The sequence below is a fragment of the Zosterops lateralis genome, assembly GCF_965231275.1.
Source record: "Zosterops lateralis genome assembly, chromosome: 4".
In the NCBI taxonomy this organism is placed as follows: domain Eukaryota; kingdom Metazoa; phylum Chordata; class Aves; order Passeriformes; family Zosteropidae; genus Zosterops; species Zosterops lateralis.
In genome coordinates this window covers 14,864,333-14,888,290 of record NC_139765.1, presented here as the reverse complement: position 1 = coordinate 14,888,290, position 23,958 = coordinate 14,864,333, and the positions used below count along the sequence as shown (strand labels likewise).

Sequence of the window (23,958 nt, the reverse complement as noted above, 5' to 3'; positions counted from 1 at the left end):
TGCTGAGCGTGATGAGAACAAGGGGCCACAAGGACTGGGCTGAACTTTCTCACCCTAGCACATTTATCAGGCAGAAGTATTTATTTAAGGAAGAAGCTGCACAGGCACATACTTCTGTCATGCCACCTTGGATAAAGCACTCTTACAAAACTGGGCACCTTGGTAAACAGCACACTGCTTCTCCCAGTGGTTTCCACCTTTCTGCACCATATAAAGTTGTGTCCCTCACCCCTCTGCACTTCTCCAGGAGCTCTCTCTTTATCATTGGCACTGAGGCACAGCTGCTGCTGTGTGACACAGAGCTGCTGAGAATTCATAAGTATGCTGGAAGACTTCTTTGGCCACTGAAATGCTTTGACACACAAAATTACCCATTTCTGGAGCTATAATATAAAACACAATATTGGTAACTGGGCATCCTGCCCAGTTACTGACACATTATTAAAATTAGTGTTCAAGGCTACATGTAAGTTTTGAGCTTCAACATCTTTGAAATTACCCAAGACTTTGTAAGGAAATGTGACCAATTTGCTTTGCACGGTGGCAGCCAACAGCATAGAGACCACACTGATGTGTTTGTGCTGCAGCACCAGTTCTTCTTGGGGAAGGAAATCTGAAGTAGCAAAGTTCTGCTAGAGACTGGCAGCACATACAGGGCACCAAGAAGGAAGAGACAGAAGTGGAGGAAACTAATCCTTTCCAGAGAATATTAATTATTCAGCATGCTGATACAACACATGGGACAGCAGTCTAATGTGTCACATGTTGCTGCCCACAGATGGACCCTACACCAGAATCAGGCACTGGGGAAAGCACCTTAAAACCAACAAGAGCATGATACAGACACATCTATTCTAACTTTATCCCATACTCCTTGGAGGATTTAAATAGTGGATTTCAATAGTTAACAGCCTGCTGAAAAATCAAGGCTGTTTCTCCATGCTTCATTACTTTTCTCTTAGAGGAGCTATTACAGTATTAAGTTCCAACTCATGTAATTCTGAAAGCATTTTTGATTTCTTCTTTTGTGTAAGACTCTTTCTTCACTGCACTCTTCTGAAGTGGGTTTGAACTCACTCTGCAGCACAGGGGGACAGTATAAAAATTGACCAAAAGTCTACAAGAACATAAAAGGGTGGGGAATTACTGTCTGCACATACAGAGGAGAGCTCAGCTTTTGTTTACTGAAAATTCCATTCCCTTTCTGCAAGGAGCAGAAAGCCCACACAGAAAACACATATTGAAAACCTACAGAGAAAACCAAACCAGCTAAGAAAGAGGAGATTGCTAAGGCAGAGCTCCAAACAAACACCACTTACTTAAAATATCAAAGAACAAAGCAAGCAAAAATACAAAGCCTGGCAGAGGAAAGGTGCTCTCATTCTCCTTGCAGATCCGGGTTACAGAAGCCACAACTCCTGCAACCACATCATTACTCAGTTCTCGATCAGGTCAGCTGCACAAAGGTTCATTAAATATTTACAGGTGACATTTTTCTGACTTGTGACAACCAGGATCAAGATAATCATCCATTTTCTACAGCCACCCTGTTCAAATCAATTTGAGAAACCAACTAGCAAGGAAAGAACAAACAGCAACAGAGCCCACAGGATGAAAACTGCCAGGCTTCTGACCAGCTACCAAAACAATCTTACCCCTTGAAAGCAACAGGAAACAGCCACAGCTAGAGATTTCTTCAACAAATTCAGCATTTCTTAAAGAGTGCAGGACACAAATTTCAGGTGTAAGACTATACAGAATAAACCAGCAGTCAATTTCAAATCACAATAATTACTACAGATTTTTGTGAAATAGCCAGGTATGGTAATAAGCTGATTTTTTTTTGCGTGGGACTAAGCAACAAGCAGAAGAAAAATCTCACACACACTGACAGATTTCCCACTAGAGGATGTCTCAGGAGAAACCCTGTGAAAGTTATTTCTTTGTGTGTTATGCAAAGACTTTACTTGCACTACCCAGTATCTGGCAATGCACTAACAAAGCAAATTTCTTGTGTAAATGACATCTAAATCACACTGCTGTGCTGAGAAGCTCACCACTGCCAAGACAAACAGACACCAAGTCTTAGTTTGTACATTCAGACACGTTCAACTACTTGGCAAAAAGGCTTCCACCACAGAAATTTCAGAGTTAAAAACAGAAGGTGAGCTTGAGAATAGTAAAGTTTTCTTCTCACAATCCTGGCATTTTATTCCTTTTCTGACATATGAAAAAAGTGGGATGGCCAGCCCTGAAGACAGCCTGTTACTAAGCCCACATAATTGGTACACTGAGAAATACAGGCTCTCTTTACCAGAATGTTCTTTGCTGTTGTACCGAGGGGCTTCTCTAAGCTCCGGTTCAGCTTTCCTGCCTTTGCAATCCCTGCCCCTCTGCAAGAGCTTTCACCAGCTCCCAACAAGCACTTGCTGGTCTTGAACTGAAATGTGACCTGTGTTTGGGAACACAGACACAGTGCCCCCAACCTCACAGAGAACAACAAGAGGGCTATTTTGGTGAAGTGGGACTTAAATTCTTTGGGTGAAGCATCTTCTCCTACTTCTTTTTCATGGCTCATAATTCCTGTGGACAGAGCAATTTCTGCAGCAGATTGATGAGAATTAAAGTTGAAAGCATTCTTTGCTGTGTGACACAGGCACAACGCCACAGAGTCTTCCTCAAAACAGCCACAAAAACAAACAGAGGAGAGGAGTGTTCCTTATACCTTACAGCAGGGTGACAGAATAACTGAGTGCAATGGAGCCGCCTTGCAGACCAGAATAGCTCTGCCTCAGAGCTTTTCAGAAACACTCCAAGTACTGGGTGAACATGCTGAGATTCTAAAAAGAAGTCACCTGTATCTATATTTTCCAAATATCACCATAAATACATAAAATAAATTTCTTAAGGTCAAACACTTCTAAATATCCTGGTTAATACAAACAATCACAGCTTGCCTCATCAGGTTTATACAAGATGCTAACATAGACAAGAAAAAGCAGAATACTCTTTTTCAGGGGACACCATGGGAAAACACTCATTGCATAGTTATAAACAAGGAATCACTGTATTTCACTCAGGTGATACCATTCCTATTCCATTTCCTCACAGAACAAGTACCTATCCATAACAAAACCAACCAGATGCTACAGGAATGCTGATTTCACACAGGATTTTGTCATAACTGAAATGAATTAGTTACAGATTAACTTTGCCCCAGGGCAGCAGAGAAGTCATAAGAGATGAACACACAACAAGCCTCTGCCATTGGTTATTTTTGCTGTAACTAAGGCAATGCAGAACCATTTGGGAAGGCCTGCCCTATTGCCAAGCTGTGCTGAACATTCAGCACAGTCCTTCCAGTGTGTGGTCAAAGTCAGTGTGTGTTGTCTTTGTAGCAGGTCAACCTTTAAAAGTGTACTAGCTACTTTAAATAGAACTGGAAGGGCAAAAAAACTCAAAAGTTCTTGAGCAAATATTTTTCTTTGCTGGCACCTAATCTTAATATCTTGTGTTAGCTCTCCAGCTTGAGCCAGGGGCAGAGATTAGCAGGAGCCGTTCAGCAGTTGCAGAGTTCGGGCAGTTCTGGCCGCTCCATTGTGGTGGTGAAGGGAATCTTTGCTGTCACTTCTGCTCTGAGTCTGGAGTGGAACGGCAGTTCTCAGGCTCCAAAACAGACACTGCCATGAGCTCCACATCACAGCAGAGTGCAAACGAGGTGACCACTGAATGAACAAAAGCTCAGCACATTTGCTCGAGGCCCCCTAGCAGAAAGCTCAAGACAAACCTCAGCTTTTGACAAACAGGAAAAAATTGTGTGGACCAAGCACAAACTGTGCTTGAATCACTACTGTGCAAGAGCACCATCACAATTCTCATGGCAGTACAACAGGCTCAGATTAAACAAGTAGTTAAAGGAACCAAAGTCAGGACTTTTTATTTAAAAAGACAATCTCCTGTTGATAACTCAGTGAAGTAGCAAAGGCTTTGCAATACATCTAACACAGTACACCAGTGACTCAGATACTTGTTAGAGCTTTAACATCAACCAGAAACAGATGCTGAATTGAAAGAACTGAAGTTTTTGTTAGTACAGAATGTTCACAGGGCATTAAAAAACCCCAAAAATTCTGTAGGGGGAAGAGCTCAAAGACTATTAATGTGTTCTGCACTGGGCTTAGAGGGATGAGATACAAAATCCCACGAGCTCTGAAGGCAGGAAATTGTCATCTCTAATATTTTTCTTTCCCTGTTCACATCATATTGTATTACAGGGGGAATTTCACCTTCTCTTCTTCGTGTAGTAGAATCAAACACCTTTTAGTTGAACAATTTCTTACCAATAATACAATAATTCTCACTCTGACAACAAAACGAAGTGAAGCAAGCACCTCTCCCACACTAGGAATCCCGGATCTGGAATGTTTTTCACTCAACTCCTCAGCGGCACATCAGAAACCGTCGCTCCTCCAGCTCCTCCTGATGGCAAACCATGGGCACAGCACCCTAACGAGGGACGGGATGGGAACGCTTATGTCATCCCACACCAAATGCCACAACAAACAAGACCTAAGCAGGGTTTGGTGAGAGAATACCTAGGATCAGCAGAGGGGAAGATGAAAATGCACAAGAGGCCTGCTCTGGTCTATGACAAATCTCCAGCTAAGCACCAGTCAACGCCAATGGTTCTGCTTTAAACTTACTGTCCAACTGGCTTAGCGAAGGAAAAATGGGGAATGACACCTATAGGGCAGAGGAGGTGTCAACAGTGAGAGGGGATCAGGCTGGCAGGCCCCATAAGACAGGAGAAAGATTAAGGCAACCAAGGGGAGAAGGTTTGAAAATGGCTGAAGATACAAAGAGTGACTCCCATTTATATAGTCATCAGTTCAAGAACTGATACAGCTGGAGTACCTTTTCTTTTAAGAAGAAAAAAGAAAGGAATCCAAAAGATCGTAACAGAAAGAAAGCACATGGGAAAACAAAACACACAGAAGTACTCTCTAGGTAACAAACATTTTATTTATTTCTTAAAGAATCTACAGTAATATATGTGATTACAGAATTATGAAGCACTGAAAAACCAAAGGAATGAAATGGCCTGGATCCAAGCACTAAGGACATCACACCTTGTCTCTCGTTGAGCCATCACTCAAAAAAATCACATTATCTGAAAAGAAATTTTAAAAATTCATCTTGAGCATTGTTTTGCCTTGTTGCAAGCCTTCACACCATGAAGCCCAGATATTTGTGTTAAAATAAGTTGCAAAGATGTAGATTTTGGAACAGAATAATAGTTCATAAAACAAAACAGTGTCCAATACAGGGTTCTTTCTCTACACCTGAAAGCAAACAGTTCAAGGTGATCATATGTGCTATGAAACAAGAGTGCTAAAGCTGATGAAAAGCTGCTGAACAGTCAAAGACACTACAAACATTTTAAAACAATAGTTTAATTCTTTGACTACAATCTCTATCAGTTATGGCTTATTTCCTTTTTCTTTTGTCATGTTCAGTCTGCACTACCATGTCAACAGCCTACAGGACTATGGGAAGCTCCTACTTCATCAAACCTAAGGAATTTCTGAAGCATCTTGAGACTGGGCCTTTTGAACAAGAAACCATTAGGAGAATACTAATTAAAAAAGAGAATTGCTTCTCCTTTCCAGTAACTTATAGCACTGCTAGCTTTTCAAGAGGCTGCAGAAACCTCCAAGAACATGACTGTTCTTTTTCCCTTTTTTTTCCTTCCTTTTCCTCTGTCCTAGTTTTAGACATACTTGCATAACAAATGTTTGCTCTACTACTCAATTAATTTACCCCTCACTCAACAGCAACACAGTAGCAGTTCTATTCACAAAAGATGTAGGATGCTCAGGCTATTTAAAGGCTCAAGGAAAATGTTGGGTTCCCTAGCTTTCTTTGTTGTGTCAATCCAAGGCACAAGTCTACTCATCCATTCTGTGGGGTAAGCAAAAGACACCAACAGTTTGCAGCCATATACTGTCATTCTCTGTGCGCTCACAAGCAGTACCAGAGGAAATCTTCTGGTACACACTATTCTCTCAAAATCCCTCAGTGTGGATACTGAGGATGAAGACAAACCAAGCTCCATTTCAGAGCTTGAAATCTATCCTCCCTCCATCCCCTTTCCATTTGAAAAGGGAAGGGGCACCTTGGTGCTTTGCTGCTTACCTGCTATAATTGTTGTGGCCTGTCGCCTCACATTGTTCTTATCTGTATATTCACCATAATCTATCTTCCCTTCAACAAAGATTCGAGAGCTGAAAAAAACCAAGAATTTGATTTTGGTCAGAGAACTGTGCTGCTGTTTTCCCCTCTGTAGTCTTAGAATGGTTTGGGTTAAAATGGGATCCTAAAGACCATATGTTCCAACCCCCTGGCCAGGAGCAGGAATACCATCCCCTAGATCAGGCTGCTTAAAGCCCCATCCAGCCTGACTTTGAACACTTCCAGGGATGGGCCATCCACAGCTTCTTGGGGCAGCCTGTGCCAGGGCCCCACTACCTTGACAGTAAGGCTCACATCCATATATCCAACCTAAATTTCCCCTCTTCCACTTGGAGCCCATGACTCCTTGTCTTAACACTACATTTCCTGATGACAAGGCTGAATTCTGAATCTGATTCAAAGTACACAGGCTTTTGTATAAGTTGTTTGTAGCAGCTCTGCTAACTTGTTTTATGGCACCTATGTCTTACTACAGCTCCTGGTCACCATAATTATTCCAGTAATCCATTATTAAGGCATTAAATGCTCACCCACACTTGTTATTCACTTACCCCTTCCTCACATACTGATAGGTGACATCCCTGAGGCCCGGTCTGAAGACAGAGATCCTGTGCCATGTGGTCTTCTGACTGATATCACCTAAGATACACAGAAGTAACAGAGCTGGATGCCAAATCTTCCTTGTGATACAAGACTCAGAAATTAGTTTCAACACATTGGTATTCTGAGATTATGAGAAGTGATTTCAAAACAGAAGTATACTAGCATTCCATCTCCCACTTCACTCGAGAACTAAATGTTCCACTCATCTGTGTCCAAACAAATCCTTGTGCAGCACAGTTCAAACCAAGACATTGCTTTTTCTCTAAGACAGTGCTCATGCTATTAACCTTTTCTCCCCTCAGACACTCCACACTGAATAGAATTTAGAGAATGAGACATCTGTAGATGCAAACTGATGACAGAAATCAATGAGAAAAATCTTTTATTTTTCTCATCCTGAAATACAAGTAAGAGTACAGAACCTGCTATGTCTCTGACAAACCCCACCAGTGACAAACTGCCCACTCACACTCTCCCTCTCCTCCTGAGAGCAGATCTCTCTTCAGTTTATGATGCAGGGGATCAGTAAGAGGCACACAAATGCACCAGCACCTCTGCTGACCTCAAAGGAACTTCCCCACACCCCAGAGATTTGCAGGTTTGGTGCTGCTGGCCATGCAGCTGTGACCTGGGACACATTGCTCGTGCAGACTCACCTCCCTGGCCCACTTCACTATCTCCTGTCCGCCACATCTCATTGGTTGCAAGGGAAAATATGGTAACAGGATTTTTTCCTTCCACTTGCCTCATGATAGGGTCCTGTCCAACCCGACCAAGCAGCTGAACACGATTCATGGCTGAAACAAGAGAGACCAAACACACATACAGGTGAATTATGATGTATCTAAGCATGGCAAGCCATTAGTCAGCAGCTTTTCTCAAGGATCACAACTTTCTGTACCTCTTAAGCACTTTTTAAGCTCTTGTAACATTTGGCTTTTTTGGGCTACAGCAGATGGTTGATTGCACCTGTACTGTTTCTTATCAATGTGAGATAACTGATTTAAAAAGCCAAAGGTTCTTTATTATTTCTGTTCCATCTCTTTCACAGACACATCCATGTGTCACTTGAGACTAATTTGCATTTACTTATCTTGACTCTCATTTGTTTCATGATGATAAAACACAATGCAGAACAGTACCTTTGAAACAAAGTTGCATTGCTACATTCCATCCTCTGAATGAGGGAATCAGTTTTTACAGGGGTACCAGGCCTAGGCAGACAGTCTATCCCTCCTCCATGTTCAAGGACAACAAGGAAGAGGCCAGGCAAGTACCCCTTGTGCACAATGAGCATGTGAAGTGAATAGTGAAGGGTGAAGAACACCTGGAGCAAATCCTGCTGGGGCAGCAGCACACACACAAGTGCCTCAGGGGCCCAGAAGTCTGAGAAACAAGCACACAAGACACCTGAAAGCAGGTGTTAGAAACCACACCAACAGCAGACCCAAACCACTGCCACAGATAAAATACAACTACCTGCCCTACAGAGGTGGTAGTCCTTGTCAGAGCTTTTTTCTTTTCCCCCTAAAGTGCTGCTTCACCTGACAGAGACCAGACAAGGAGCCACTCAAGAGCCTGAAACACATTCTTAGCTGCTACACTGAGGAGCTACCATTCCTCCCTGCTTTTCTCCTGCCCTATTTCAGACGTTCTAAAACTGAAATAAACACAGTAAGTGAGTAACAACTAAACTGCATCTCAGGAGTTACTTACATCTTTCAAGTACCAATGAGGTAACCGTATCAGAGTCATGTCTTACAAACTGGCGTAGCACCTGAAGGAACAGAAATGTGAGTTTCTGAGACACAAACTATGACCAGCATTCACAAGCCTTTACACTTCATTTTCTGAGCACTTGCAGAGGTTCTGCAAGTATGTTCTTTTCCAGGTAACTAATGGAGGAACTGAGGAAAAATCTGTTCAGCCAAATGAAGTTAGTAAGATTATTTAAAGAACATCTCGTTAAATCAAGGTTAAAGAGTTGCCTAAAAAGAAGTGTGACCCAAAGGTATACCTCCAGCAATTACTTCTGGGACATGCAATAACCACTGCTTTTCTGCAATACATAAATACGAGGGGAGGAGATTTGTAGGAGAGTGGGGATTTAGTTGTTTGACCCTTAGTCTTTAGAAACAAAGAGGTCTGATAGCTCTGCTCCACTTCAGAGATTAACCAGGTGTGCCCAAAAAGTACATCCATACACTGGAATGAGCAGTGGATGCACTCACACCCTCGTTCCCAAGGCAAATCTAGGACACAAAACTCATAGTAGTGCAAGTGGGAAAGCAGTAAAGGAACTGCCATTATTCCAGCACACAGTCCATCCTGGAAGAAAGGAGGAGGGGAAAAAAGCCTAGAATCACTTCTGCTAGAGGTCCACGCGCAGAAATTGGAAATTAGGCTCATTTCCCGTAACAGGTATTTCCAGGCCCGTGAGAAAGCTCCTGCTCTCTCTCCCCAAGGGCAGACCCAGCGCCGAGGCCCTGACCAGCGGGCACGGCCAGGCGAGGGCTCCGGGGCGCCCTGTCCGTCCCTCCCCCGGCCAGGGCAGCGGCCGAGCGCTGTTCCGTGGCCGGAGAGTCTCTGCCAGCCCCGCGGCGGGGCACAGGGGCTGGAGCTGCCGTTCCCCCGCCGCCCCTTCCCCGCCCCGAGGGCGCCCGGGCCGCGTTCCGCCGCGGCCGCAGCCCGAGCGCCCCGGCCCGGCCCCGCACGGCCCTACCTGCCACGCCGGTCGCCGCCACATGCTGCCGCCGAGCCTGCGGAGGGAAGAGCAGGGCTGAAGCAGCGCCCAGGGAGCCCCAGCCCGGCCCCGCCACCCGACCCCGCGCCCTCCGCGCCTCTCCCGCCGCTGTGCCTGCGGAGGGCCGGAAGAGGAAAGGGACGGGCGGCAGGTTCCGGGCGGAAACGCGCCCCGGCCGAGCCTGCACCGCCCCCCGCCCCTCGCCCGCGGGGGGGGGAACCCAACAGAACTCCATCACTCCGTCATCGGTTTAAAAAAGTGATAAAACCTTTATTCGCACGAAACCATATGATCTAACAGTTAAAAGTCAGCATGTGCAACATCATAAACCAGTAAAACCTGGATTTAGCGAGTTACCGAGCTCTCCCTCATAACAGCGCAGCGCTCTGCCCCCCACTGTTGACCAACACAAAAAAGCGACAAGGACTCCCAAAGTTACATTTAGCGGAGAGGAGGGGGAAGGGTTTATGACACCTCAGATACGAAATGCATACCACCATTAACATGGGCAACTCCAAAAAGCTAAAAAAATCTTTTCTAATTTCTAACCTTTGCCCTCATCTTTGCTGAAGGGCTACAGTTCGCAGGCACGTGCGAGATAGTGGAGGAGAAATGGGTACAGACAGACCCAGCTACCAACACACTGCAGTTGTCTCCCCTGCACAAACAAGGAGTCCTCTCCGATTGACAGAAAACAAGTCGGGCATCAGGGACTAACTAGCCTGTTAGAGTGCAGCCAGTTACAAAAGTTTCGTTGCTGACATTCTAAGTAATGTTTTTCTTCATCTCCCACTCCTTAAATCAAAGTGTTTCCTATTACTCTGTGTTCCCCCCCCCCCCCCCCCCCAGTGAAACACCATTCCAGCTGCATCCCGAGCCCCCCAGGACTGCTGTGTAACCAGCCTGGCTCTTGATGTGCAGCTAAAACTGGCTGCCATAGTCTCTGCCTACTTGTTCCCAGAAGGGGCCAGCTGTAGATGCTGTCTCCCTGTACAGCCATTATCACCCCTCTAAAGATACGGTCAGCCCAAGTGTTAGGATCAGAAAATCACCAGTAACAGGGCCCAACTCAAGAAAGAGGGAAGTGAGTAGAGAAAACATCATCCTTTCATCACAGCAGCTACACTGAGTCTATAGCAAGGCCAGTTACAAGAAATTCGACAGGTAAAAGACTGAGGACAACCTTAAATCACATGATCCAACACTTATAAGCCAGTCATTCTATTCTCAGCCAACATCTCGTAACTAACAGGGGAACAAAAAAAACCCAACACAATAAAAGGAAAATGACAGGGAGACAATATGGGGCATTGGTCTGTGCAGACCCTCTGCTTTCACAGGGCCATTCAGCAGTCTTTGGACAACACAGAAATTCAGTAACCCAGAGTAAAGCTAAAGGAGCGACAGCTCTTCCCTCCCACCAGACGCTTGCTCTTCTGCTTAGAAGAGGTTTCAGACTCTTGTAACTTGGCACTTCCTAAGGCTTGGTCCTTCATGAGGGTCTGGGCAAGACGAGCTGCTTTAAGTTCCCTGCAGGGGGGAGACGGAAGGAAGAAGAAAGGAAGAAAACCATGTCATGCATGAATCCCCATCAGCTACAGAAGCAAACTATGAACAATCTTGCAAGAGGGTTACTGTAATACTACAGCACTGCTGGAAGGGGGCAACTTCTTGGCCCAGAGCTTAACTACTGTAGCTGTCTCTAGAGTTTCCGCTTGAAAGGGTATGAGCTCTGAAGGTTGACCAGAGGAAAACTATGTATCAGGTCAGCAGCACACTGGCACCAGAATGAGGAACACCTAGCTCAGTTTTTCTCCCATTGTTATATATCTGATAATGGTTTAACTTAGATCAATGCCATCTCATGCAGCACAAATACCTAAATAAAGGCATATACTTTTCCATTTCCTTTCTTCCCCAGTACTTGCTGTTCTTGCAGAGCATTCACTCTTTTGTCTACACAGAAAACCTACTCCTTAGCTGACTACTGCACTTAGAGAAGTTGTAGGACAGTTCTTAGATCCCAGTGCCTCAAAACACTACTACCATCAGCAAGGGAAAAAAGGATATCTGCCACCATCTGATAGTGGGCTAAGCACAGAAGGAAGAGAACTATCTCAGCACTATCAATTCCTCATCTGCCCACTACCTGCAGAGTGTATCAGCATTTTGCATCACCAGTGGTTGCAAGAAGCTCACAAGTTCACTGTTGTAATTCAGCCAGCAGCTCCTACAAGCAAGAGCTGAAGCACTGCAAGTCCCTGTTTTACATCCCCATCATGTCCCCAGCTCCAAACACAGGAGCTGACCAGAGATTTCTGCATGTTTATTCTCCCAACACTACCACTCTGCATTCAAAGCTGGTGACCAGCACTGTTGTGCCCATGCTTTCTCCCCTTCATGGCCAAGCCATGCCCTACCACCTTTCCAGCATGGCAGTCTTGCATTTCTCCACATTTAGCTGCTCCTGGAGCTGCGCAGCTTTTCCACACGAGGGACGGAGAATGGGGTGTTTGGTGAGAGCTGTGGCAGAAGGTCTTTGCACTGGATCAGGATGGATCATGAGCTAGAAGGCAAAGGAGTTCAGAGTTTAACACTCCTATCACATGCCAGCTGCAAAAGCCACCGTCCTGTCAAGACTGCTTCCTCACCTTAAGAAGCTCAAGAAAGTGGTGGGGAAGCTTCTGGGGGAGGGGTGGGATGTTGCCTTTGCGGATGTGGTGCCACAGGGCCCCGTTGTGAGGCAGTGGTGCTGCCCCAGCTGCCAGAGCCACTGTGAGCGCCAGGGCAAAGATGTCTGCCTTGGGCAAGTAGCAGTATTGCTGCAGAGAGAGGGGAAAGCTGTTAGAAAGGAGCATATTGCTATACTAAGCAAAGGTGAGTTGGGCTATGAGGTCAAAAAGAAACAGGCCAAAAAAAACGCTCAAAAAGAAAAGTATGTATATGGCACCGCTTTCACCACGCCAGTGAGCTGTTTTCTCCTCTTCAGAGAAAAAAGATTGGCAGCAGGCAGTAGCACTAACCAACAGCATGTTGGACCTTGCAGGCCATGTTGGGATCACTGCTGTAACTCCAGAGGATGGCCTAACACATGTGTACCTCTGGCCTTCACCACAAGGCACTAAGCTACCCATACCCAACTCAGTCTGAAGACTGCATCTGATACATAGGCCTAACAGTTCCTAAATCTACCTGCAGCACAGATATTGTCACCTAAATACCTGAACTGAGTAACACATCCAACCTGGTTGTTCAATACTGATTCCCTTTTCATTTGTTGGCCAGGGTGACAAAAAACTGCAGTCAGTTTAAGAGGTGTGTTGTGCCTCCCACCTCTTGCCACTACTTGTTCAGTGTTTTACAAGGCATCTGTCTGGGTAAATATATTCCTCAATAATCAAATCCAGTAGTTTAGTCTCAGCTGGATATGCAAATCGAATGTCTTCAAACTGATAAAGGTTTTGTCTCACTGATCCCTCAAAGGGAATAGTTGCAATAATCCAATGATAGCTACTTATGAAGTATTTACATATGAAGTAAGTATTTACATGATAAGACCCACACCACTATTGTTCATGATAAAGTGCTAATTTCACAGATTTCACAGCCAGACCAGATAGAAGAAAGAGGAGATAAGGTGAGGAACAAGTTAGACTAATAATTACTCTACTGTTGATCTCTCCCCACTTGCTCTCCCACCCTTTTCTCCCCACTGCCCTGCTCTAGCAGTTGTACCTCTTGCAAAATCTCATTGGCCAAAAACCGTCTGTCTCCTTCCTCCACCTGAGGGTTTGTTATTGATGTCACATGTCCAAGGTCACCTGAGACAAAGAACAAGCAACTGAAATGTAATGAAGCAATCTAAAGTCATTCTCCAATAAAAACCTACATTTTTATAGGCACCAACAAAGAAACACTTGAGTATGAGAGCACGCCTGCTCCTAACTCAGGAATCTGCACTTGGAAACAAGCACATGAATTTCTTGTGGCTTGTCTTCTTAGAGGAATTAATTCTGATGAGTAATTGGGGCATTCATGACTATCCTATCAGTTTTGTGTGCAAGTCTCTTCAGCCACAGGACACAGCAATCTTTGGCACTAATGGACAGCCCTAATCTTAGGCCAGCTGTAAAGCAGGCTAAAACCTACCAATCTTATACACCACACCAGGAGAGAATTCATCTTCACTGTCACTCTCCTCCTGCTCAGCAGGGCCTGAAACTGCTAGCTTGTGACAGATGAAAATATTACCTGCAAGACAGAGAAGTTTCACAATAAGGTGATATCAGTAGTCAGGCTGCAGCAGCCTGACAACTGTAAAAATCCCACCTGTCAAAGTAGTTAAGCTTTGCAGCCAGAGAAACTATACACATTCTTCCTACCCACTAGTCAGCTTTCTGCCCAGCTCATATTCAGCCACACAGCTGGCATAAGACAGTTGTATCTTGTGCATAAAATCTCAGTGAAATCGATTTCCCCCCTCCCTCTGCCCTCTAAGCTACAAGCATAAATTCAGCAGGAAGAAGGAGCTCCACTCTAAGAATATTAACTATGTGACAGAGGGGAAGCATTGCCCTGGAGGTGACCATCCCGAGCTGCAGAGAGGAAACCTTGTTACTATTCCTGCAGGAACTTAATCCCTCAAGGTAGGTACAGACACAAAAGCCGAGTGTTGTGCAAGACAGCAGTAAATAAGGAAGTCCCCATCTTCCCTGGCAGCCCTACTTGCTCCTCCAGTATGCAGGTGATTCCCACAAGCCAGGATTACAAACGTCAGGAGACGGGAGAAAAATGCTGCCAACTATCAGAGAAGGCTCAATTTTCAACAGCAGTAGTGGCACAAATCAAAATCATAAAACAAATCAAAAACACCATACACAAGACAAGGGCAAGGTCCTCTTCTCTTTGAAGGACTACAATCAGTCCACTCAGAAGGATTTATCACAGGTCCTACCCCTGAGGGTTCACTAGGAAAACCCTCCACAAAGGAGGAGGGCACTATACTCACTAGGTTTGATATCCAGGTGCACAAGGCCAGAGTTGTGGATGTATTTTAGTCCCATGGAGACTTGCAGCAATATTTCCTTCAGCTCTCCTTCTGGGAAATACTGCCCAAGCTTTGCATTTTCCAGCAGCACATCTTGGAGACTCCCACCTAGGGGGAAACAGTCAGGGACCTGACAGAAGTTTTATGGAATGGCATGTTTTTGAAATAGCTTAGCTGCCCAGAACACTTGGAGGCTGGCTAGTGACAAACCCCAACTACATCTGCTCTGTGTGCTCTAGTGAGCAAACTTAGACATCACCATTTGGCTTCAGCCTTTCCAATGCCCTGGAATGCCTGGCTTCCTGCTGGACAAGGATGAACAACTGCAGTTCTTCCTCCAGCCTACATCCTACCAGGAGGATTGACCTGTTAATGATGCTAGTGCTTCCGCAAGTGAACAACAAAAGATGCTGCTGCTGTGCTTAGATGCAGAAAGCAGGTATGGTAATGGTGGAACAAAGAAATTAAATTCCCAGTAGCAGATTTTTGACTGAAAACCATTAACATTCAACACAGTTTTGCAGGTCTCCATTGAGACACACCAGGTATTTCAGAGCTAGAAGATATAGTTGCCTCTGTCTCCATCAGCTTACTTTTCACCACCTCTCTCTTTAGTCTTAGATGTTCAGCCACCAGATCACAAGCAATACATCAATCCTGCAGCAATGAGCACTACATTTCATGGTTGCCTCCACCAGATTTGAAAGCAATATTCCAAACAGCTGTCACCACTCTTCATTGAACCCCAAGACTATAGGTGCAGTCAAAAGATGAACATTACATATTTGCCTTCAGCAACTCTGTAACTAAAGGTATCTTTTCCAATTTCTCTCAAGCAGTGGTATTGCCAAGGACAAACTCAAGTAGGAGTTTATCACTCTGTCTGCAGCACCCCATTTATACTTTGCCTCATCATTTGCTCCATTCCTCCGCAGCTGTCAACCCCTTTCTTCTAGGGTGCCTTCATCTCAACCATCTCCATTAAGAGGAGGCTCTTGCCAAGATACATGGCCTTAAATCAGCAGGTCTTGAGTCACTCATATCAGGTGTTACCTGGACAGTCCCAACACAACTCTAAGCATCAGAATGGGGAATGCTTTTCCAGGCCAGCCAAAACAGAGAAACAGCTTTCAAATCCCATAAATACAAAGATATTCACTGCTTCTAAAACATTAGCACCACTCAGAGCTTCATCTAAATATTATGTGCCCTTACTGGATTCTCCACAGAGTGCAGCCCCAGGGCAGTTTGCTTTCTTGTAAGACAAAACATCCCACATTTAAGAACAAAAGAAGGGAACTTTGCCCATGCTGAGGTCTCAGCCTTGAGCACTGCCCAGCTCTTACCATTGCAGTGCTCATTCTGGATAATCATGTGGTCATCCTCTGCCCAGGCTGAGTAGTAGCGCACCACGTGGGGGTGGTGCCCCAGGACAGCGTGAGCATAAACCTCACGCAGTGCCAGCTGCCTAGGGAAGCACACACAAAAAGCAGAGGTGACAGGCTGCCAGAGGCTGCTTGGCACCAGGAGAGGAACCCTGGTTTGCAGCCTGAAAGTCTTGAAACCCCTCTGTTCCCCCTTTCAGGTTTTGACAGACAGACTGGCTCTCACAGCTGCTGAAGCAAAACCTGCCCTTGCTCAAATGCCCTGAGCAGCTGTTACAGAAAATAATTGCTGAGCAAGTCTTTTGTTAAAGAGGCAAAGGCAGCAGCAGATTCAAAGACTTTGCTTTAGCATACAGGACACTACAAGCTGGGCAGTACAGATAAGAGTAGCACTAGCCATACAGCAAGGCAGGGACAGCTGTATGGCTGTCAAGTAAACTTCTTGACACTTATTGTAAAGAAACTGTCTACATAGACCCAAGGTGTTCAGGTATGTCATCCTCTCACTTTGCAGTGCATGTGACTTCTTCCTTCCCTAGACATTTATAGCCAATACTTGTATAGTGGTATCTTCCCCCACTCTCCCAGTTTCTTGGAAGTGCAGCAGCAGCCATTTTTTTGCTCATGCCACCCATCAGGTACCTTTAGATCCACACTCTCTCCTTCCCATCACGCCTCTCAAGAACATGCCCATCATCTCCACTGGCAGTTTTCAGCAAGCACACTCACTCATCTGAGGATCCTGCCAGAGGCCTTTTGGAGCGTTTGATGGCATAAACACATCCATCAAGGCGTTTGATGCACTTGTAGACAGAGCCAAATTCCCCAACACCAATTTTCTCTAGTTCCAGGAACTCCTTCTTGTACCGGGAAACCATATTGCTCGCTTTCAGAGTATATCTCTGCAAAGTCACAAAAACAGCAAAGAAAAATAGGAATTGAAAGACTTAATAGCTGTCATTGTTTTAGAGGTGTGTAACATTTGCTGTCACTGAGCACCCACATTGCTCCCTCTCCCATTCTGGATGTTCATCCAAGCATACATGCAGGTGTGTGGCCAGTTCTCGAAATGGCAATTTCAATTCTTGAAATTATCTTTCACTTGTGTTTTTTTCTGACCACTTAAAGGCCGCCTTCCCTGGTTTGGACAAGTTGCAAGGCTGGTTGGTTTCATAAAATCAGGACTTGTTAGCCATAGAGGTAGAAATTGTAGTTAAGGAGAAATTTAGTCTAGTTGGCTGTATTTGCATAAGTCTCCTTGGGTTACTGCCATGACATCCCAGACCAGTTCCCAGACCCACAGTTGATGGAGTCAGCCAGGCATGAACAGCAAGCAACAACAGTGTACTGGCCTAAAGACAAAACTTGAGAAGATCTTAGATCTATTGCCTATTTTGAGCTCAGGAGAGGAGCTTGGAGTGTTGGCTTCCTGTGACCCCAGACATGAAAGAGCCACTTTATTCTGGCAGCTGAGGTTGCCTGCAGCCAAGGGCATTCTGCATCAGCTCAGGCTCCCCAGGTTTGAAGCACCAGCTGTTGACTAATGGCAGATTAGCTGTTCTCAGTGTATTTGCTTGTATTCCCACTGATATCTCACCCAGAAACACTTTTCCACAAAGGGTTGAAAAAGCTGGTAGAACAATTGGAACGTAATTATTGCTACAATAATAGCCACTAGGGAGCTAGGAGAGCTGCTGGTACTGCTGGTAGAGTGATGCCTACTGGCAGGGAAAATAAGTAAAGATAAGCACTGGAGCATGAAGTGAACAACAAGAGTGGACTAAGTAATTTTTTTCCATCCTCCTGCATCCCTTACAGCAACAGCAGCTCGTGTTGCACAGTGGTTTCCACAGAAACCAGTGCTGTGATTTAGTTTATGGTACATGAGCTTCCAGAGGAGGAGGTAGGAGTTGGTCCTCACAGCCAGTAAAATGTGGCTCACATGAAACAGCAGCCCTTCCCAACAGGTTGTATTTCATAAGGCAGCTATATTTTACACTATCTTAAAAAGCTTGGCAGTAAAAATACCTCCTAGTACACTATTTTATACCTATGTTACATACTCAATCTCATTAGCACTCAAGCAGAATAATAGTTCAATAATTCACAAGTTACTTGAGGCTTTCTTGTAGGTAAAACAATAATTGTGGCAGCTCTGGATGCTGCCTGGTAGCAGATTTGCTCTGCAGGTGTAGTTTTTCCATGGAGACCATTTGCCTGCAATCCCAGTCTCTTCGGCTAGAGGGTACCGTTATCCTTCCATAAGCCTGGCTATTGCACAGTTACAAAGAAAAAATTCCATCCTTCCCAAGTCTGTCGTCTCGAACAAATGTTAACAAAACATTCAGCTTAGACCTTTTCTGTCATAGGCATTTGTCATCTAGGGTGATGCCATGGTTTATACTCCAATAACAAAATAAATTCCATCAAATACTAAGCTTTTACAAAGATCCACTCTGTGGGAGGAAAATGTAGAGACACTCACCTTTGTGGGTATCTCCTGTTTAATCTGGCTTCCTGGATGAGGATCATTCCTATAACAGAAGATTAAGAAAGTCTGGTGTATCATTTTAATGCAGCAATCCAACGGGATTTGAAATGAAAACATCTCTAAAAGGAACCTCCAAATCTTGCTTCACGGCCTAATCATGTATTTTATAGAGTTGATAAACAAGTTTTTAGTTGAGGTCTTAAAGACTGCATTCCTAGGTTAGGAATTCTTTGTTTCCATTTAGAAGGTCTCCACAAAGCAGTGTCAGTACTGCCTACAAGACAGAGCAGCATTGTCCAGAGGCATCATTGTCCTGGCCTCCTTACTAGTGGTGAAGCTGCAGCCATAGCATTAAAGAGAGCTGCTGATCCCCCACTTACCTTCCTGAACAAAGGCAATGATTGGTTTTTATTTATATTTCTGTTACCTTTATACGTCTGCTAACATTTACTCTACACCAATGCATACTACAGAAGTAGATGATTCATTGTTAGCAAATAAGTCCAGATACTGAACATCTCCATTACTTATCTCCTTCCAACAGCCTGATTTCAGTCTGCTGCTCAAGAGTAGCTCACTTACAGCTCTCCTCTGGCCTTCCGTTTGCCATTAGGATGAAAGAGCATCTGTCGATAGGACTCCGGTGTGAAGGGATTAATGTTGACAAGAGAAGCTTGGGAAGAGTCATCAGAGTCAGCACGAGGAGTAAGTCTCAGATGTCGGAAGCCTTTGGATGGGACCTTTGTTGCAGATGAAGGGAAAGCTGTCTTCGATAACAGGCTCTGTATTGAGAGAAGAAAAAAAGGGGCAAATAAACCCGGATTTTTTTGTTGTTGTTGCTGCTATTTCAGAATAAAATTATTCTTCTCCTGTAAATCAAGGAGGACTCAGCTCTCTTCCTTGGAATAGTTGAATAATTAAATCCCTGTGTCCCTAGTTTAGTCCTCATAGTTGTCATTTTCCACAAAACATTTCATTCTTCGTAAAGCCCTTTCATATTCTATTCCCCGCTCACTTGGGTGAGGCTTGCAGAGCCATTTTGGCAAGCACAGTCCTCAAAAGGAGCCAGCTGCTCCCCTTTCCCTCCTACAGAGAGGTAGAAATTGCATCATATGGTGTATTAACATGGAAGACCTAGTTCTGCCAGACATGGACTGTTGCCTCAGTTTGGTCAGGACAGGTTTGTCAAGTGATGAGCTAGAACACCACCCAAGTTTCCCAGCACTAAGTAGCATTAGGATAGGGGAAGTTGCTAGAAATATTTACATGGCTACTAGCAAAGCAAAAAGAACCCATTTCTCCTCATGAATAAAAACCAGAGTTTCAGAAATTTAAGTTCAGAATGAACCTCTGGATCTTCTATAGTTCACTTTGCCATAGAACACAGGCCATTGTGTTTCACTCACTAGTCCAGAACCTTGGGCCATGGAAAGAACAGACACCAGTCTTGAGCTGAAGACAAAAGTCTACTCACTCTGATTTGACGCCTTCAGTAACCATCAGCTTTTAAAAAATATGTTTGGTTTTGACTTGTTTCAACTTCAAGAGGGAGGCATAAGGTCAAAAGGATTATTTAACATCATCCTTTAACTAAAAAGCCCTTTAAGAACATAGAAGTCTCCCTGTTGAAGATCAAGGTAGTCTTATACCTTTCCAGTCCCACAGTGGTCTCACTACCATGATCCTGGAGCCACCTCTCCACTTACATCTGGTGGCTCTGTCTGCAGTTTCAGACAGGGCTCCACTCTCTCATCCTTTCTATCACTTTTAATGGTCTAAGGCAAATGCTCCCAGCTTTGCCTACAAGCAGATTTAGGCCCTTTGGAGGCCATCTTTTGCAGCATGCTTGGGAAACAAGACCTCTATCCCAGGAGAGAAAGGAAAAGAAATCGTTGATTTCATGCAATTGCTGCTTGTTGGCTACAACATGACAAACTACAAGCAGCATGTTTTGAATCATCCAGCCAATGTTATCTACACAATGCACACCCTGAAAGCAGCCTTCACTACCTGCAACCCATCTGGTCTGGTAAAGATTTTTATAGACTTGTATCATGGTTTAATCCCAGCCAGCAACTAAGCCCTCAGTTTGTGAGTCCATTGCTTACAACTACAATGCCTTCCCCTAGTGGGAAAACAGGTAAAACCTGTGGGTTGAGAAAGTAACAATAATTAATTATTATTGCTATGAAAAGAGACAACAAAAAGAGAAATAAAACCCAAGACAGACAAATTATTCACAATTGCTTACCACCTGCTGACTGATGTCCAGCCCCTCCACGGGCCCTAATCAGCCCCTCCTGGCTAATTTCCTTCTGTTTATATGTTGAGCATGACATTCTATGGTATGAACTTTCCTCTGGCTTGTTCCTGGCAGCTGTCCTGGCTATGGAGCCACACAGCTGCTGGTGCTTCTGCTCACTGGCAGAACACGGGAAACTGAAAAGTCCTCGACTTTGGGTAAACACTACGAGCAACAACCATGTTTTAGCAACACTCTCCTTAAGCCCAAAATCAGAGCGCAGTACCAGTTACTAGGAGAAAAATAACTCCATCCAAAGCAAGGATAACGTCTCACCTATGTTAAGGTGAGTTTCATGGAGATTTCTTATAAAGGATCACTGCATGAAATTTTTGAACTGATGCCCTTTAGACTGCTTTCCCCTAGAAAGAGGCAGGGCATTCCTCAGTAAATATTGCCATACAGTCAATAATACAAGGCCAGAGGATCATCCTTCTCTCCACATAATCAAGTTTTTGGAGAAGTCGAATCCTAGCTCAGAAGCATTAAAGGACTGATCCTCTGTGTACCATTTTAGGAGGAGAGCAAACAACCTATCAGTAGAGCAGGAAGGTCAAGAGAAGACCAACAGCTACACGTCACTGCAGGTCTGGACTCCTTGGAGCCATGCACACACCAGAAATTATCTAGGAACAGAGGAGGAGGTGCCAAGTCTCCACCTGTGCTTACTCGAGACAAAAAGCAGTTTCCTTACACTGTCTCCAAGAAGTTACATGTAAAACAGGGTCTGGGCTCATTCTCCCAAGAAACTAGCTCAGTAGCTAAGTTGAATGTTAGTACAGGGACACAGGTAAAGAGAGGCTAACTTCCCTCCACAAGCACACATCAGTTTGCTACTTCTTCTGTAGAAGGTCTGCGACCCTGAGAACAAAGCCCTGCTTTCCTCAGATTCACTGAGCAACTGTTTCACACAAAGCGACAAACTTTTGGTGTTGTGGCACCAGACAACAAGCTGGTTGGAGCTGATCACACTTGCCAGGCAAAGTACACATCCCAGCCTTAACACCATTTCCAGTTTTCAAGACAAAACCCACTTGCATCCAAAAACGGCTGAACGGAGCAGCAAGTGCAGCTACCTATGTTCAAGTCGCCCTCAAACAATGAGCCTCTTGAAGGGAGATGTATTTATCTCCTACAGAGATACTATGCACCTGCCATTACCTTAGGAGTGTGTGGGGTGTCACAGAGCTGCAGCTTCTTCCAGGTGATGTGCAGTGGTGTCTCAGGTTTACTCCAGCTCTTGCTCACAGATGGGGAAGATGTCAGGGTGGGACTCATCCAGGCTTTTGTCTTGCTCAGGAAAATCTCACTAAGCTTCCTCTGAGGGGTTTCTGGCAGAGGACTGCTCTCTTGCTGTTTCTGGAATTCTGAGCTTCTGGGGGGGCTCAAGCTCAGGGAGTCCTCCTCATTTACACTTCTGTCTTCACTCTCTTCCCCACAACTGGAAAAGTCCAGTCGCTGAATGAATTCGTTGCTGTTGTCCCAGTCATCCATGTTACCACATGAAACAGAACAGGTGGAGCTGATACTGGCCTGTTTTGTTAGGGGAATAGAGAAAGGCAGCATTATTTACAGATAAACTATCTTCTTCCTTGCTTCATCAAGGGCATCTGTTCTGCTCACCACACTCTTACATACACAAAAGCCTTGGTCATCCATTAGTGTAATTAGACAGCATTGGTTAATGAAGAGCACCCTAGAATTACCAGGTACAAAGCTATTCAGCTGCTGCCCATGTAACAAAAGATTTTGCTTTTTAGCTTAATGCCATAAGTCAGATACAACTCAGAAGTCACCGCCTTTCCCAGTAAGTTTCCAAGAGAACTAACTCCTCCATCCCCTACTCTCATCACACAAGGAAACACACCCTAAAGAATAACACACACAGCCTCCACTCCCTCTTTTCTACATTAAATTCTCAACCAGGGAAAAAAAAAATCCATGCTATATACAGCTGTAAAAGCAGAGAGTGCCCCAAGGAGTCACCAAATACCCCACAGATAGCCTCACTCCTGCCCTGGACCATTTATAACCACCCCACATCTGAGCCAATGCTAATAGGAAACATCTGGAGCTTGGCAGCACCTGTTCACAGTTGCCTGGTGGATGAGGAATTCTCTCTGGATGTGGATTTTTGGTGCCAACAACTAGCTCTGCAGGCAGTCAGACTCCCTCTCAGTCTGAGTCATCTCCCTGCTTCTGCACTCACTCCTGGGGCCTGTAAGGGGGATGATGTTTGCTGACAGCCTGTCTGCTCCATAATCCCATCAGAGATCCAGTCTTTGTAGGCTTTACCTGTATAAGTTATTTTTCTTGTGGTGATGGGTACCTGGGTTTCCTTCTTTAAATCTGAATTTCACTTCCTGCACTTAGATATGTGTTAGTTTGGGCAAGCGTTCCAGCCTGAATGGAGAAGTCATTAGCTTAATTTATAATGTATAGATTTTTGAATGTATAATTTATAAGACTTCAGGAGAGAGTTAGGAACCATACACGGATCTCAGTACAGCTTCCCATTTGAGGTTTCAAAGGAGAGGAGGGAGAAGCTGTGTTGGTGAAGGCAGCCCCAGAGGTGGGGTCACTCTGTTGCTCCCTAGGAGCAGGTCAATGTCTCTCCTTCTTGCACCTCTTTGTAAAAAGCAGGAATCTTCTGAGCCTTTGGGAAGCTGTGTTTCAAAGTGGGACTAGAGCAAGTTTTAACTAATTGGGAACAAGGTTACAACAGCCTTTTTTTTAGTCTTGAGGAGAGCTGCTAGAAGGATGTGCAGAAATTGGAAGTGGCTGCAGTCCATAGGAGATGGGTGTTTGACAGAAGCAGCACCTACTTTCCTTTGCACACATCAAGGGCAATTCCCAGCAGAACACATGGGGCCACACTGGTCTGAGGTCTCTGTGCTCTCCTAACCCACTCCTTAAATGAAAAATGTGGCCATACGGGTCACTGAAATTGCTTGTTAAGACTGTGATAAAAAATTCATGTGATACAGAAATGAATTCTACCCAATTCACCAAAACAGCCTCAGGAGGACATGCCAGGAGCCCAGTACTGGTTGCATCTTGCCCAGAGCTTGCAGTATTTCTTGCAGGCACTGAGCTGTTACTGCCATGCAGCCTCTCTTAGCCTGAAATGCAGCT

At 44.7% G+C, this 23,958-nt stretch overlaps 2 protein-coding genes across 3 annotated transcripts; both read right to left on the bottom strand.

Moving 5' to 3' along the window:
* Nucleotides 1–4,156: 4,156 nt before the first annotated feature.
* Nucleotides 4,157–9,705, bottom strand: SSBP1 (single stranded DNA binding protein 1). Of its 2 annotated transcripts, none has more exons than XM_083860434.1 (6): nucleotides 9,578–9,705; nucleotides 8,572–8,632; nucleotides 7,512–7,652; nucleotides 6,804–6,891; nucleotides 6,196–6,284; nucleotides 4,157–4,506 (listed from the first exon to the last, which is right to left on the bottom strand). In XM_083860434.1, exons 1-6 carry the CDS (start codon nucleotides 9,599–9,601, stop codon nucleotides 4,433–4,435), a joined length of 477 nt encoding a protein of 158 aa, XP_083716560.1. In that variant the 5' UTR covers nucleotides 9,602–9,705; the 3' UTR covers nucleotides 4,157–4,432. The 2 variants fall into 2 exon arrangements, with proteins under 2 accessions (XP_083716560.1, XP_083716561.1); XM_083860435.1 differs by lacking the exon at nucleotides 4,157–4,506 and adding an exon at nucleotides 4,998–5,170.
* Nucleotides 9,706–10,971: 1,266 nt separating this feature from the next.
* On the bottom strand, nucleotides 10,972–22,317 carry WEE2 (WEE2 oocyte meiosis inhibiting kinase; the record flags this gene model as incomplete). The annotated part of the gene is made up of 11 exons (XM_083860410.1): nucleotides 10,972–11,128; nucleotides 12,022–12,164; nucleotides 12,250–12,420; nucleotides 13,334–13,419; nucleotides 13,748–13,849; nucleotides 14,607–14,753; nucleotides 15,992–16,113; nucleotides 16,760–16,932; nucleotides 18,516–18,564; nucleotides 19,104–19,303; nucleotides 21,985–22,317. 11 exons carry the CDS (start codon nucleotides 22,315–22,317, stop codon nucleotides 10,972–10,974), a joined length of 1,683 nt encoding a protein of 560 aa, XP_083716536.1.
* Nucleotides 22,318–23,958: the final 1,641 nt, after the last annotated feature.

What these genes read in the sequence shown, in the direction of transcription:
- SSBP1 (XM_083860434.1), bottom strand. Translation starts at nt 9,601, where the DNA reads ATGTGGCGGCGACCGGCGTGGCAG. An exon ending in CTCATTGGTACTTGAAAGAT is followed by an intron (nt 7,653 to 8,571) that starts GTAAGTAACTCC and finishes CTCTTGTTTCAG; the next exon opens with CCATGAATCGTGTTCAGCTG. An exon ending in TATCAGTATGTGAGGAAGGG is followed by an intron (nt 6,285 to 6,803) that starts GTAAGTGAATAA and finishes GGTTTTTTTCAG; the next exon opens with CTCTCGAATCTTTGTTGAAG.